We start from the raw sequence: 14379 nt of genomic DNA on the forward strand, positions 1-14379 counted from the left end.
TTATTTGGACCAGCCATAGTGTAAGGCTTGGGTGTTCATGTAAAGCTGCATGAACCAGTTAACTGCCTAAGTATGTAACAGTACAGACACAGAGGACTATTAACTGCATAAAGTGTATGAGCACATGATACGAGGAACCTGATTATGGGTTTGTTTTTTTTTATGATAGGCCACACAGGGATCGTTAGGTTAGTGTGTTGAGGCGGTAGGCCAGTCTGAACAAATGCGTTTTTAGGGCACGCTTAAAACTGTGGGGATTGGGGATTAATCGTATTAACCTAGGTAGTGCATTCCAAAGAATCGGCGCAGCACGTGTAAAGTCTTGGAGACTGGAGTGGGAGGTTCTGATTATTGAGGATGCTAACCTGAGGTCATTAGCGGAGCGGAGGGCACGGGTAGGGTGGTAGACTGAGACCAGAGAGGAGATGTAGGGTGGTGCTGAGCCATGGAGTGCTTTGTGGATGAGGGTAGTAGTTTTGTACTGGATTCTGGAGTGGATGGGTTGCCAGTGTAATGACTGGCACAAGGTAGAGGCATCGGTGTAACGGTTGGTGAGGAATATGATCCTGGCTGCAGCATTCAGGACAGACTGGAGCGGGGAGAGTTTGGTAAGAGGGAGGCCGATTAGTAGAGAGTTACAATAGTCCAGACGAGAATGAATAAGTGAGACAGTAAGAGTTTTTGCAGAGTCGAAAGTAAGAAAAGGGTGAATTCTAGAAATATTTTTGAGATGCAGATAAGAGCAAGCCAGTGATCGGATGTGGGGGTGAATGAAAGCTCGGAATCAAGGATGACCCCAAGGCAGCGGGAATGTTGCTTGGGAGTAATGGTGGAACCACACACGGAGATGGCAATGTCAGGCAAAGGTAGGTTAGTAGAGGGAGAGAACATGAGGAGTTCAGTTTTTGACAGGTTCAGTTTCAGATAGAGGGAGGACATGATGTTAGAGACAGCGGTAAGACAATCACTGGTGTTTTCTAAAAAGGTTGGCGTGATAACAGGAGAAGAGGTGTATAATTGGGTGTATCCATGTTTCTAAACCCCTTCACACCTGGTGCTTTTTTCGTTTATCACTCCCCTTCTTTCCAGAGCCATAATTTTTCCGTCAATATGGCCATGTGAGGGCTTGTCTTTTGCGGGACTAGTTCTACTTTTGAACGACAGCATTGGTTTTCCCATGTTGTGTATCAGAAAATGTGAAAAAAATTCAAAGTGCGATGAAATTGCAAAAAAAGTGCAATCCCACACTGGTTTTTTGCTTGGCTTTTTTGCTAGGTTCACTAAATTCTAAGGCTGTGTGCACACGTTGCGGATTTGATTGCAGATCCGCAGCGTTTTTTGCCGCACGGAATTGCATCAAATCCGCAGTGTAGTGCACAACCAATGTAAGTCTATGGGAGCCGCAGACTTGTTGTGCACATGCTGCGGAAAAAGCCACAGCATGTAACTTGTTTTGTGGCGAACTGCAGCGTTTCTGCACCCTTAGACTTGCATTGAGTTGGGCACATCCGCAGCAAAACCGCAGATGTAAAAAAGATCTGCAGTTTTGCTGCGGATGTGGGTCCGAGAAACGCTGCAGTTCGGGAAGAGGGAAGTGTGTGGGCGGTGACTGTGTATGTGTGTGCGGGCGGGGTCTGCGGGCTGTTCGGATGTGTGCGGGACTGTGCAGGTGTGTGCGGGACTGTGCAGGTGTGTGCGGGACTGTGCAGGTGTGTGCGGGACTGTGCAGGTGTTTGCGGGGCTGTTCTGGTGTGTGCGGGGCTGTTCTGGTGTGTGCGGGACACCCTACACTTTCCATGCATCTACCAATAGAAAGATCTATCTTTCCAGATATATCTATAGATAAATATATGAATAGATAGATGTATGCATCTATAGATCTATCTGTATGTAGATATGTCTATCCATTTCATCTGTCATCTATCTGTCTTTCTGTGTGTGTAATTGAGTGTGGGTTGGACAAATGTATAAGAGGAGGTTGGACAATAATGACATCACATCACAAATCTTTTTTTTTTGTTCAATAATACATCTTTATTTAGCTTACAAAAACGCATAAAAACCTCACCAAAAACGAATTAAAAACATCAAAACCGCGCAGAAAACGCACCAAAAACTGCATCAAAACTGCACCAGAAATTGCATCAAAACTGCACCAAAAACTGCATCAAAACTGCACCAAAAACTGCATCAAAACCACACCAAAAACTGCATCAGAAACGCTTCAAAACCGCACCAAAAACTGCATCAAAACCGCACCAAAAACTGCATCAGAAACGCTTCAAAACCGCACCAAAAACTGCATCAAAAACTGCACCAAAAACTGCATCAAAAACGCATCAAAAACGCATCAAAACTGCACCAAAAATTGCATCAAAAACGCGCAAAACGAATCAAAAAATGCATCGAAACCACGCAAAAAACGCACCAAATACCGGACTAAAAACTACATGAAAAAACTCATCCGAAACTGAATCAAAACAGCTCAAAAAAACGCACCAAATGCTGCAGCAAAAACTGAATCAGGGTATGTGCACACGTTGCGGATTTCCTGCAGATCTGCAGCTTTTTTTTCCACGCAGAAATGCTGCAGATCTGCAAATGATTTACAGTATAATGTACATTAATGGTAAAAAAAAAATTGCTGTGCTGATGGTGCGGAAAGATCTGCACGGAAAACGCAGCAGATTCAAAAAAGGACCATGTCAATTCTTTTGTGCAGATCTGCTGCGCTTCTGCACCCATTCCATAATAGAAATCTGGAGGGGTAAAAAAAGGAAGAAATCTGCACAAAAATCTGCAACGTGTGCACATACCAAAAAAAGCGCAGATTCTGACCTTCGTTTTCTGCCACGAAATGCAAAATCTGCACAGAAAATTCCACAGTCAAATCTGCAACTTGTGCACATAGCCTCAAAATGGCGCAAAAACCGCACCAAAAATGCATCAAAACTGCTAAAAAAGCGCCAAAACGCATCAAAAACGCAGTTGCGTTTTCTGCAAGGAGATGCAGATTTTGTGCAGAAAATTCTACACCGAAATCTGCAATGTGTGCACACAGCCTACAACTGTCCTGCTATTATGATTCTCCAGGTCATAACGAGTTCATAGACACCAAACATGTCTAGGTTCTTTTTTATCGAAGTGGTGAAAAAAGTTCCAATCTTTAAAAAAATAAATAAATTAAATAATTGCGCCATTTTCCGATACCCGTAGCGTCTATATTTTCTGAGATATTGGGTTGTGTGAGGGCTAATTTTTTGCGTGCCGAGCTGACTTTTTTAATGATACCACCTTTGTGCAGATACGTTCTTTTGATCGCCCGTTATTGTATTTTAATGCATGATTTTTTTCTCGCTACGTCGTTTAGCGATCATGTAAATTTTTTAAATTTTTTTTTATTGAAAATAGCTGACATGCTGCGGCTTTAAAGTGGGCTCACCGCCGAAGCCCACCTCAAAGCTGGGGGATACTGCCAGCTGATGTACTATTCCGTCAGCTGGCAGAAAGGGGTTAATGGACAATATGTTTCAGTTAAAAAAAAAAAAAAAAAAGAAAAAATGGCGTGGGCTCCCGCGCAATTTCCTGTGCCAGAGGGGGAAAGCCGGGGGCCAATATTTGTAGCCTGGGAAGGGGGTAATACCCATGGCCCCTCCCAGGCTATGAATATCAGCCCGCAGCTGTTTGCCTAGCCTTTACTGGCTGTTAAAATAGGGGGACCCCCCAAAAAAATGATGTGGGGTCCCCGTATATTTTATAGCCAGAAAGGCTACGCAGACACCTGCGGGCTGATATTCATAGCCCAGAGAGGGGCCATGGATATTGGCCCCCCCGGCTACAAATACCAGCCCGCAGCTGCCCCAGAAATGGCGCATCTGTAAGATGCGCCAATTCCGGCACTTAGCCTCTCTCTTCCCACTCCCGAGTAGCGATGGGATATGGGGTAATAAGGGGTTAATGTCACCTTGCTATTGTAAGGTGACATTAAACCCGGTTAATAATGGAGAGGCGTCAATAAGATGCCTATCCATTATTAATCCTATAGTAGTGAAAGGGTTAAAAAAAAAGACACAGCCAGAAAAAAGTATTTTAAGGGTATGTTTCCACGTTCAGGAAACGCTGCTTGTTTGACGCTGCGCAGCGCTGCAGCGTCAAACAAGCAGCGTCCAGATGTTCCTGCATAGTGGAGGGGATTTTATGAAATCCCGTCTCCACTATGCGTGGAAACCCGCACGCGGCGGCCCTGCGACTACGGACATGCTGCGCGTCTTTTCAGATCGCAGCATGCCCGTACACCTTGCGGGGACGCAGCGTCCCCGCAAGGCATATCACAGGGCCCTATGGGAGCGAGCGATCATCCCGGATGTGAAGAGTTAACACATCCGGCATGATCGCGTCCCAGGAAGGGGGCGGGGCTTAGCGCCGAGCGGCTTCGCCGCTGCGGCGATACCGCCGCCTCTCCGGACCGTGGAGCCATACCCTAATATTCTTAATTTAACCATACTTACCATACTCGATCACCTGCAAAAAATTAAAAATAATAAACCGTATACTCCCTGTCCGACGCAGTCCAATTAATAACGAGTGTCCCACGACGATCTCCCCTATAGAACAGTAACATCAGGTGATGTCACTGCTCTATAGGACCTCCAATGACACACTGACCGGAGACAATGGCTCCTGCAGTGTATCACTGAGGTTACCTCAGTTCAGGGTCTCACTTTATGGCATTGCTTCGTGGGAACTTTCTCACACAGCAGTGCCAGAAGTGAGACTAGGGACTATTTTTTCACAGGGGCGTGGGAATACATTGTGGAAGGATACCGTCCATCATTGTATTCCTGGAGCCTCTGGAGAGCGGTCACATCAGCTGTTGCTGCTGCTCTCCACGGGAGATCGTCGTGGGACACTTGTTTTAATTGGATTTCTGCGGATCAGGGAGTATAGTGTTTATTATTTTAATATTTTTTACAGATGACACTGGCTTCTGGGATCAAAGTGACAAGTGATGGTGAGTATGTTCTCTATGTTTAATGTACTGTATGTCTATGTATGTACTGTATGTGGCATGTCGCATGGTGCATGTCGTATGTTGCATGGTGCATGTTGTATGGTGCATGTCACATGGTGCATGTAGTATGTTGTATGGTGCATGTCATGGTGCATGTAGTATGTTGTATGGTGCATGTCATGGTGCATGTTGTGTGTCGCATGGTGCATGTTTCATGGTGCATGACGCATGGTGCATGTCTGTATGTACTGTATGTTGTATGTACAGTATGTGTGTAATGTATGGTGTTTTTTTTTTGTTTTTTTTTTACACATTCAACACATGAGCCGGATGATGGGACTACTACTGTCCCATCATTGGCTAATGTGTCACTCACTGTCACTGTAGCAGGCAGAGCCCGATGGGACTTGTAGTCCCATTGGACGATGCCTGCACATAGAGACACACACCGATGATCCCCACCCCTGACCGCCCGATCCAGACCCCAGCACGGCCAGCGGACCCACCGCACACACCCCAGCACAGCGCAGCGCCTGCACATCCCAGTGCAGCCGCACCGCACCACCCGGCGCTGGCACGCAGATCCCCACGGCACATCCCGGCGCCAGCAGGCAGATCCCCGCCGCACATCCCGGCGCCAGCACGCAGATCCCTGCACAGCCCCGCCCATCCCATGACAGCCTGCACAGCCTAGCCCCGCCCACAGCCCAGTCACTCTTGTTGAGTGACTGCTGTCTGTGGAGGCTGGGTCACGCCTGATCATGACGTCACATCAATTTCCAGAGTCTGGAAATTGACGTGACGTCGGCGGAAATTAGCGACGGCTGCAGCCTGGGTTAACGTGACCCGGACTCAGCCGCCTGCATAGCGTCGCTCACAGCCGAAAACGGCTACAAAAGGTATTTACAAAATTCATTAGAGGCCCCGGGGGGATACATTGGGGGGTTAATTGAAAGTAGTGGACAACCCCTTTAAGGCCGGGGTCACACTTATAAGAAACTTGAATGAGTCTTGCACCTTAATACCCGGCACTGCCGCCGGCACTCGAGACCGGAGTGTGTGGCTGCATGTATTTCTATGCATCTGAACGCTCCGGTCCGAGTGCCTGTGGCAGTGTCTGGTATTGAGGTGCGAGTTTCTTGTAAAGTGTGACTCTGGCTTAACAGATTTTTTTTTTTCGATCGATCTGTGTAATGGAGTGTGGGTTGGACAAATGTTAGGAGGTTGGACCAGAAATGACATCACAATTCTTTTTTTTTTTTTTTTTTTGTTCAATAATAGATCTTTATTTAGCTTTCAAATCCGCACCTGCGTTTTCTGCCAAGAGATGCAAATTCTGTGCAGAAAATTCCGCAGGCCAATCTGCAACGTGTGCAAATACCTTTAAAGTAACCACACATTTCTTTTGCTTTTAGACTGCACTTTTTTGTGGTTTTGCCGGAAAAGGTTTGCCTCTTAAATGATCTGCATCTACTTTTACTGTTTCTTCACTAATTACACTGGTCAACAGCATTTTTGGTGCCAAAGATATTTCATCGAATTTAGGGTATTTTTGGGGTGCTGATTCTGAATATGCTATCAGTTTTGCCAGATTGGCTCAAGTTTTTGAGATTTTTGGTATCTTATTTATAGCACTTGTTGGTAAATGCGACGCATCATCTCATTAATTTCTTTGGATTAGTACTTGAACTGAGCAGTTCTCAATATAGTTTTGTGTTAATTAGTGTTCTAAAAGTTTGTTCATAGCTTGATTTTTGCACTAACTTTATGTTGTTGTCTGTTTTCCAGTGAAAAGCATGAACTCATCAAGAAGAAGTTGTCTTAACGATCCAGACTCATTCTGTTACATTTGTGGTGAATACACACTGCCAAAACATAGAAGAAACATAACAGACTTCGTAAAAAAAGTGTATTTTGCCTATTTTGGGGTTATGCTTGGGGACCAAGACAAGTTTTGGGCACCACACATAGTGTGCAAAGCATGTATCGAATTATTACGAAAATGGAGCAAAGGACAAAGAAAAAGCTTCAAATTTGGTGTTCCAATGGTGTGGAGAGAGCCAAAAAATCATCATGATGACTGTTATTTATGGTAAACACAGGTACAGGCACATCTTCACAATGAGGGACAGGCCTTCTTGCAGATTCCATGTTACTCCCATTTTCGTTTCTTATGCTTATTGAATCCTTGCACTTGCACTGCACAGAAATAACAGTCATCATGATGATTTTTTTGGCTCTCTCCACACCATTGGAACACCAAATTTGAAGCTTTTTCTTTGTCCTTTGCTCCATTTTCATAATAATTCGATACATGCTTTGCACACTATGTGTGGTGCCCAAAACTTGTCTTGGTCCCCAAGCATAACCCCAAAATAGGCAAAATACACTTTTTTTACGAAGTCTGTTATGTTTCTTCTATGTTTTGGCAGTGTGTATTCACCACAAATGTAACAGAATGAGTCTGGATCGTTAAGACAACTTCTTCTTGATGAGTTCATGCTTTTCACTGGAAAACAGACAACAACATAAAGTTAGTGCAAAAATCAAGCTATGAACAAACTTTTAGAACACTAATTAACACAAAACTATATTGAGAACTGCTCAGTTCAAGTACTAATCCAAAGAAATTAATGAGATGATGCGTCGCATTTACCAACAAGTGCTATAAATAAGATACCAAAAATGTCAAAAACTTGAGCCAATCTGGCAAAACTGATAGCATATTCAGAATCAGCACCCCAAAAATACCCCAAATTCATTAAAATATTTTGGACACCAGAAAAAAATTTTTTTTTTGTTGACCTGTGTTATTTTTATACTAGATGTTTCCAGCCAGCTAACGCTCGGCACGCTCATTGCTATCTAATTAACGCTGCTGGTGATTAAACTAAAGTAAATAATGACAACATTCAATAGCGCTTACGCAGGTGGTAAATTAACTTAAAATGAAGTTAATAACAATAGTGTGATGTGCTGGGGGCGGGATTATGTGTGGTGATGTGGTGGGGGACGGGATTATGTGTGGTAGTAAGGTGGGGGGCGGGATTATGTGTGGTAATGGGGTGGGGGGGCGGGATTATGTGGTAATGGGGGGGCCGGATTATTTGTGGTAATGGGGGGGGGCCGGATTATTTGTGGTAATGGGGTGGGGGGGCGGGATTATGTGTGGTAATGTGGGGGCGGTATTGTGTGGTAATGTGGTGGGGGTGGGATTATCTGGTAATGTGGTGGGGGGCGGGATTATGTGTGGTAATGTGGGGGGCGGGATTATCTGTAGTAATGTGGTGGGGGTGGGATTATGTGGTAATGTGGATGGGGGGTGGGATTATGTGTGCTAATATGGTGGGGGGCGGGATTATGTGTGGTAATGTGGTGGGGGCAGGATTATGTGTTGTAATGTGGGGGGGCTGGATTATGTGTGGTGATGTGGTGGGGGCAGGATTATGTGGTGATGTGGTGGGGGGCGGGATTATATGTGGTAATGGGGTGGGGGGCGGGTTTATGTGTGGTGATGTGTTGGGGGGCGGGATTGTGTGCTGATGTGTTGGGGGCGGATTATGTGTGGTGATGTGGTGGGGGGCGGGATTATGTGTGGCGATGTGGGGGGCGGGATTGTGTATTGATGTGGTGCAGATTGTGTGTGGTAATGTGGTGGGGGCGGGATTGTGTGTGGTAATGGGGTGGGGGGCGGGATTTTGTGTGGGCTGTGGGGGGCGGAGCTACTATGCAAGGGGCGGGATTAGCGAGTAATGCCTTTTATATACAGTATATAGATGCATTCTTTAAGATTTGTGCGTTTTTCTAGACTAGTTAATTACAACTTCATTTTCTTTATAGTGTTTCAAGAAAAAACAAATTTGATTAAATCTACCAGTCTTCCGCAAAAGAAGTCTGAAAATAATAAGTCGTCAGCTGAAAGGTTAGTTTTTCCTGGTATTGGGTTTCATGTAAAGTTCTAGTTTTCACAACAGCTGTGAAAAGGATTTCTTAATAAAAGTATTGGAATTAGTGATGCTTATTTCTTGTAAGCAGATGACCTGAACAAAAGCCCCTCCTAGTAATACAGTGTCATGATTACCTTTAATGTAATGTGCTGCAATAAACAAAAAGAAAATTAAAATCTGTTTGTTGCAGAAACCTTTTCATTGAACAAATGTAATTTTCTCTATCGCCTCACTGGGGGTCACAGGAAATCATGAGTGTATGCTGCTGCCACTAGGAGGCTAACACTATGCAAATAAAAAAGTTAGCTCCTCCTCTGCAGTGTACACCCCACCGACAGGAAGAAGAATATGCAGTTTAGCTTATTGTCAGTAGGAGATGGACACGGGTCTTTCATTAGACCCTTATCTACCTCAATGTGCGTAGTTTTCTTTCAGGTTTTTCCGGAAGGGATACAGGGTGAACAGCCACACCTGTAATCCCACAATACGGACTATGAGTGCGGCGTGTACTGCCACTCCATATCCTCATAGATCCCTCAGCAGGACCATGATCCTAGCACACAAGCGTGCTTAGAAGTCCGGTCCTAGCTCCGTCCCCCACCCACTCGCCCACCAGAGCCTGTCGGTTGGAGGAGACGAGGAGGTCCATCACCAGCTCCCTGGACGCCTCGTACCTTCCTTGGATTAAGGTTAGTAACGGACGATGGGGGATGTGTGAGGTGAGTATTTCCCCACCCGTCCCAGAGTAGTCAGGAAGTCGCTCTATAGGCGTTAATATAGGATGCAGGTTACCTTGGGCGGTCGTCACTGTTACTAGGTAGCAGGGATCTTAGCTGCAGACAGCATTTGCAGGCACAGATTCCCTCATCCGCGCGGCGGCCTTTGCAGGCGGCTGCGCCCGTTCTCGTGCTGCTCCCCGCCGGCGGCCGCACGATCTTCCTTCCGGCGCGGCAGCCTTTGCAGGCAGATTTGTCTCCTCCTCCGCGGCTGCGGCCGCACTGCCTTATGCCTCGACGCGGTTGCCTTTGCTGGCAGCCATGCTCTTTCCTTTATTTCTGGCGGCCGCACTGTCCCCTTTATCCGGCGCTGCAGCCTTGCAGCAGCCGCACCGCTTCTTTTTCCGGCGCCGCGGCCCTCTCCGGAGGCCGCCGGCCTCTAATTTAGACCCTGGCTTCTGTTCGGGCCTACTCTTCCGGTGCCCACTCCACCCACTTCCTCTTCTCTCGGGCGGGCTTTTCTCCCGCCCGACTGTCATAGCCGCCCACCGGCGCCATCTTGGTGCTCCCCTACAGGCGGTTTAGACTGTACCTATTCCTGTACAGAGCGGCTAGCTCCGCTCACTACTCCCAGCCGCCCCATTCATCCTGGGATCGCCGCTGTCTTGCTGGTGAGCGTTCTCCTCCGGACCCGGTGGCTATTCCTACCCCCCCCTTCCGATCTGAGTACTGGTCCTTACCCCCCAGCGTGCATCTGCACCGGCCGGGTTCCCCGACTCCATCTTCATGCTGGTGCCCTGGACCTGTGTCCTGATGCTTGTCGCAGCTACAACCTTCGAGCAGACTACAGGACACTACACCTGCTGTGAGTAGCGCTGCTTAGCACTTTGGCACTCCTCTCTGCATCTCTCCTGTTCCCCTAACCTTCTGGCATTCCTTAGTAGGTATGCTTACCATACCTAGTCCTATAGGAGAGTGTTCTCGTCCTCCTTTCATGCAAGCCAGTCATTGGTGTAATTATATTCTATAACCGTGCAGACCCGTGCCGCCACTGGAGTAATGCAGTCACTGGTGTAATATGTAATAGTACTCAAAAGCCATGCAGTCGATGGTGTATCAGTACTCTAGACCCGTGCAGTCACTGGCGTAATATTTAGTAGTACTCTAGACCCGTGCAGTCACCGGCGTAATACGTAATAGTACTCTGGAGCTGCACAATCACTTGTGTAGTAGCACTCTAGAGCCGTACAGTCACTGGCATAGTAGTACTAGAGCCGTGCAATCACCGGTGTAATAAGTGCCCTAGAGCCGTGCAGTTACCAGCGGGGTATGGCAGTATGCCCCATGCTGCCGTTCTCTGTGCCACGGTCCGCCCCTCACCCTCCACAGGGAGATGGACCAGTATAAAGCCTGCCATATGGCGTTCACTTCGTAGAGGGTTTCAGTTGCACATTTCTCCTCGGAGTTCTACGTTTTGTCACACCGCTATTGTGATTTCTGCTACTGCGGACCTGTGCCTTGATTTTCAGCGGTGCGAGGCTCGGCTATTTCTCAACACACAGCGATGCTAGAGCCCTGGCATATCAAACGTTTCCATTTCTCCTGCGCACAGGCTCTCGCCCTCCATCTCCCTGCAGCCTCCTCCGGATGCAACCATTACACTGCTCTAAGCAGAGAGGGGAGCTGCTCCTACCCACTTCATGACTGCAGTGTTCGGACCTGACTTCCAGCTGGTTAAGAGTCTGTATTTCCCAGCAATGTCTGCTATGGCTCAGTGGATAAAGAATCTGACCACAGATCGCAGTTGCAAAGGTTTGAACTCAGGTACACAACAGAGAGTGGAGTTTTGTCTCCCTGTTGACAAGCCTACTGTCCTCCCTTCAGGAGATTGAGCATGACAGGACATACTTCAGACAGACTCCGTGCTGCGGCTTACTATACGGAAGCTGTTATTCTGCCTAATGCTGTCAGGTATCATGACCTAGACCGCAACACAGAATCTACTCTCTCCTATACCCTTCTCCAGGGTTCTCCCGTACTCTGTCTGACATAGTCGCAGTATACCGAGAGCCGATCGCAGCAGTACTCTATCCGCCATCCAGGTTTCACACGCACCACCTTCCAGGTACAGTATGTTATTTGAAACTGTATTATCTTCAGCGGATCAGACGTGTCTTGGATTGACCACCGCAGTGGTACTGGCGTTCTGCACTGTATTCAGGTAAGTCAGGCACACTCTCCTATTCCTCCCGTCGATTGCAGCAGTACTGTCCGCTATCCAGGTTTTAGATGTCATCTTCCAGACACATTTAGTCAATACCTGCCATCTTTCCAGTGGTTTAGACGTGCCCGAGATCGATTGCTGCATTGGTCCTGCTCCTTTGCTCCAGAGTCAGTTAAGTCAGAAACTCCCTCTATCACTCTCTTAAGGGTCTTTTGCAGCATCTGCCTAGGCTCCCCTCTAGTCACCACTCGGAGAGACGTGCCCGGTATTTATTACTTCTGGCTGGCTGCCGCAGCAGTTACAATCCGCATTCAGGTGAGTCAGAGGCGCAACTTTTACTGTGTGTTTCACGGTCAATAACGTCTGTGGTCTATTAACAGCTAAACAGAAGATCTACCACGTACCACAAGGCGGATCTCAGTGCCACAGGGTGGACCTCAGTGGCAGCATAAGGGCCTGTCCACTTTCAGGTAGGTCGGACACGCCGGTGTCAGGTACCGACTGGTTGCAGTTTTTCTTCAGCCACGCACAGGGCTTTAATTGCGTGTTGCTCCCCAGGGGCCTTTCCTCTCCATCTGGTAATTCAGGCCTACCACTAACTATCCAGTAGGTCAGTTTACAGTGCTGTCCTAAGTCTATCTGCACTATCCAGTGCGTTACTCCATCATAATGATTTACAGTATTATATGTTTTGGCTGTCTCTTATGGAGTCAGAGCCCATATAATACCTTGACTCATGATTGTTCACGGCACTATTCTAGGGGCCTTTAAACTACCTCAATACAGAGCTTCCTATTTATGTGTCAGTATTTACCTCTTCTTTCTTAGACATTGGATTCAACCTCGAGCAGCTCCGGGATTTTATTTCCGACTGTGGCAGGAACAGGTTCTCCCACCTCGGATAGGAATTGGATCTTACTCTGTGCAAGCATCTTCCAGTGTACAAGGCTGCTCCATGCCTGGATCCAATGATGGGTTTTTGTGATAATACGTTCCTTTCTTCAGCAGGATTCGTATCCCTTTCACGGTTATCCTCGTTTGTGTGTTGTCTTATACTTAGGTAAGTAGATCCACACACTACAATCCTCTCCCCGTTCCAGAAGGTCCGGGACAGGTAGGGTCACTCATGTCGTCATAGGTAAGGATCTTCCTTTTGGCAGTCAGGTTTTTTACTGGGGCCTATGTACTCCTTCCTAGGGCCAACTTCCCATGGAATTGACATACTCCAGGTTTTCCATGGTCTCTCCTCCCTTGACTGCTCATGTCCGATTGTGCCTATCAATGCCCATCTTGTCATGCTCTCTAGCAGGTTCCCAGTACCCTACTCTCAAGTCTTTTCTTGTCATTTCAATTTAATGGTCTTTTCTCGGTTTTCTCTTGGAATCCTTAGTCCAGCCGTTCCAAAGAGGGAAGCGTCTTGGTTTTCCTATATTCCCTCTCTCCTGAACTTACTGCGAACTGGACCTCTTCTCTGTCTCTGGACCCTCCGGTTTCCATTTTTTTCCACCGATACAGTCCTCCTCTCCCACAGAGAGCATCCCTCAAGGATACCAACGATGGACTAATAGTCCATGGCAGAGTCGACCATTGAAGTGTCTGCTGCTACATTATGTCCTGTCTTTGTCTCCACCTAGACAGCAAAGTTTATTGACGCATGGGCTAAGCTGCTCCATCAGGGCACCCTTCATGGAGTCCGATCGGAGGAAATCACTGTCCTTGCGGACTAATTTACTTTTGCAGGAAGTACTTGGTATCCGCCCCCGCGGATGCCGCTGCAGGTGCTGCTTGGACATCCAGCAATATGGTGCCCTTCCGAAGGACCATTTGCTTAAGGCATGACATGACTTATCCTCTAGGAAGTCCCTCACAGCTTGCCTTTCGAGGGTTTCCGTCAGTTTGTCTCCAACTTGAACCAATTATTAAGGAGGTCTTCGGAGGGACAAGTTCTCTTCTTCCTCAGACTAAACCTTATTGTTCTCCTGGGACTGCGTGTCCTTTCCTTTATTTTATGAAAGCCTTTATCCTCCTTTTCTTCAAGACATTGGACACTCCTGCATTTTTTCAAGGCAGCAGTTTTGTACATTCTGTGGATCACAGGTTCAGTGCTCTGCCCTTACCTTGCCGAGGTTCTCCATGGCTCTCTTCATCATTCTTGATTCCCTTCCTTTCGTCCTGCTCGGACTCATCCTTTGTAGCGTTCTCTCATCGCGCTACCGGGTCAGGGCGAGGTGCATCTATCCAGCTAAGGCCCCCTTTTCAGTATACGGGCTCGGCGTAGAGAGGCCCTCCGGCCTCCAAATCAATGTATGCCCGCAAAATCCGGTCAGCAATGTTTAGATTTACCAGGTCAGAGCAGAGCTCCTCCTTCCAGGTTTAAGGCGCACTCTACCCGGGCAGTGGGCACCTCCCGGCGGTGCACATATAGGGCCTCTGCCTTGCACCTCTACAGAACGATGATCGGTCCTCCACATGTTTGCGAAA

The 14379-nt window shown here is 47.3% G+C and overlaps 1 protein-coding gene across 4 annotated transcripts in view; it reads left to right on the forward strand.

The window, feature by feature from the left end:
• The window catches only part of CENPC (centromere protein C), a 316155-nt gene that overhangs the window by 168974 nt on the left and 132802 nt on the right, over positions 1 to 14379 (forward strand). For all 4 annotated transcript variants that reach the window (XM_077275003.1, XM_077275008.1, XM_077275016.1 and 1 more), the window contains one exon: positions 8852 to 8933. In XM_077275003.1, coding sequence (XP_077131118.1) covers positions 8852 to 8933 — 82 coding nt within the window. The remainder of the gene's footprint in view (positions 1 to 8851; positions 8934 to 14379) is intronic.

The sequence above is a fragment of the Ranitomeya variabilis genome, chromosome 1, assembly GCF_051348905.1.
Source record: "Ranitomeya variabilis isolate aRanVar5 chromosome 1, aRanVar5.hap1, whole genome shotgun sequence".
NCBI classification, from domain to species: Eukaryota; Metazoa; Chordata; class Amphibia; order Anura; family Dendrobatidae; genus Ranitomeya; species Ranitomeya variabilis.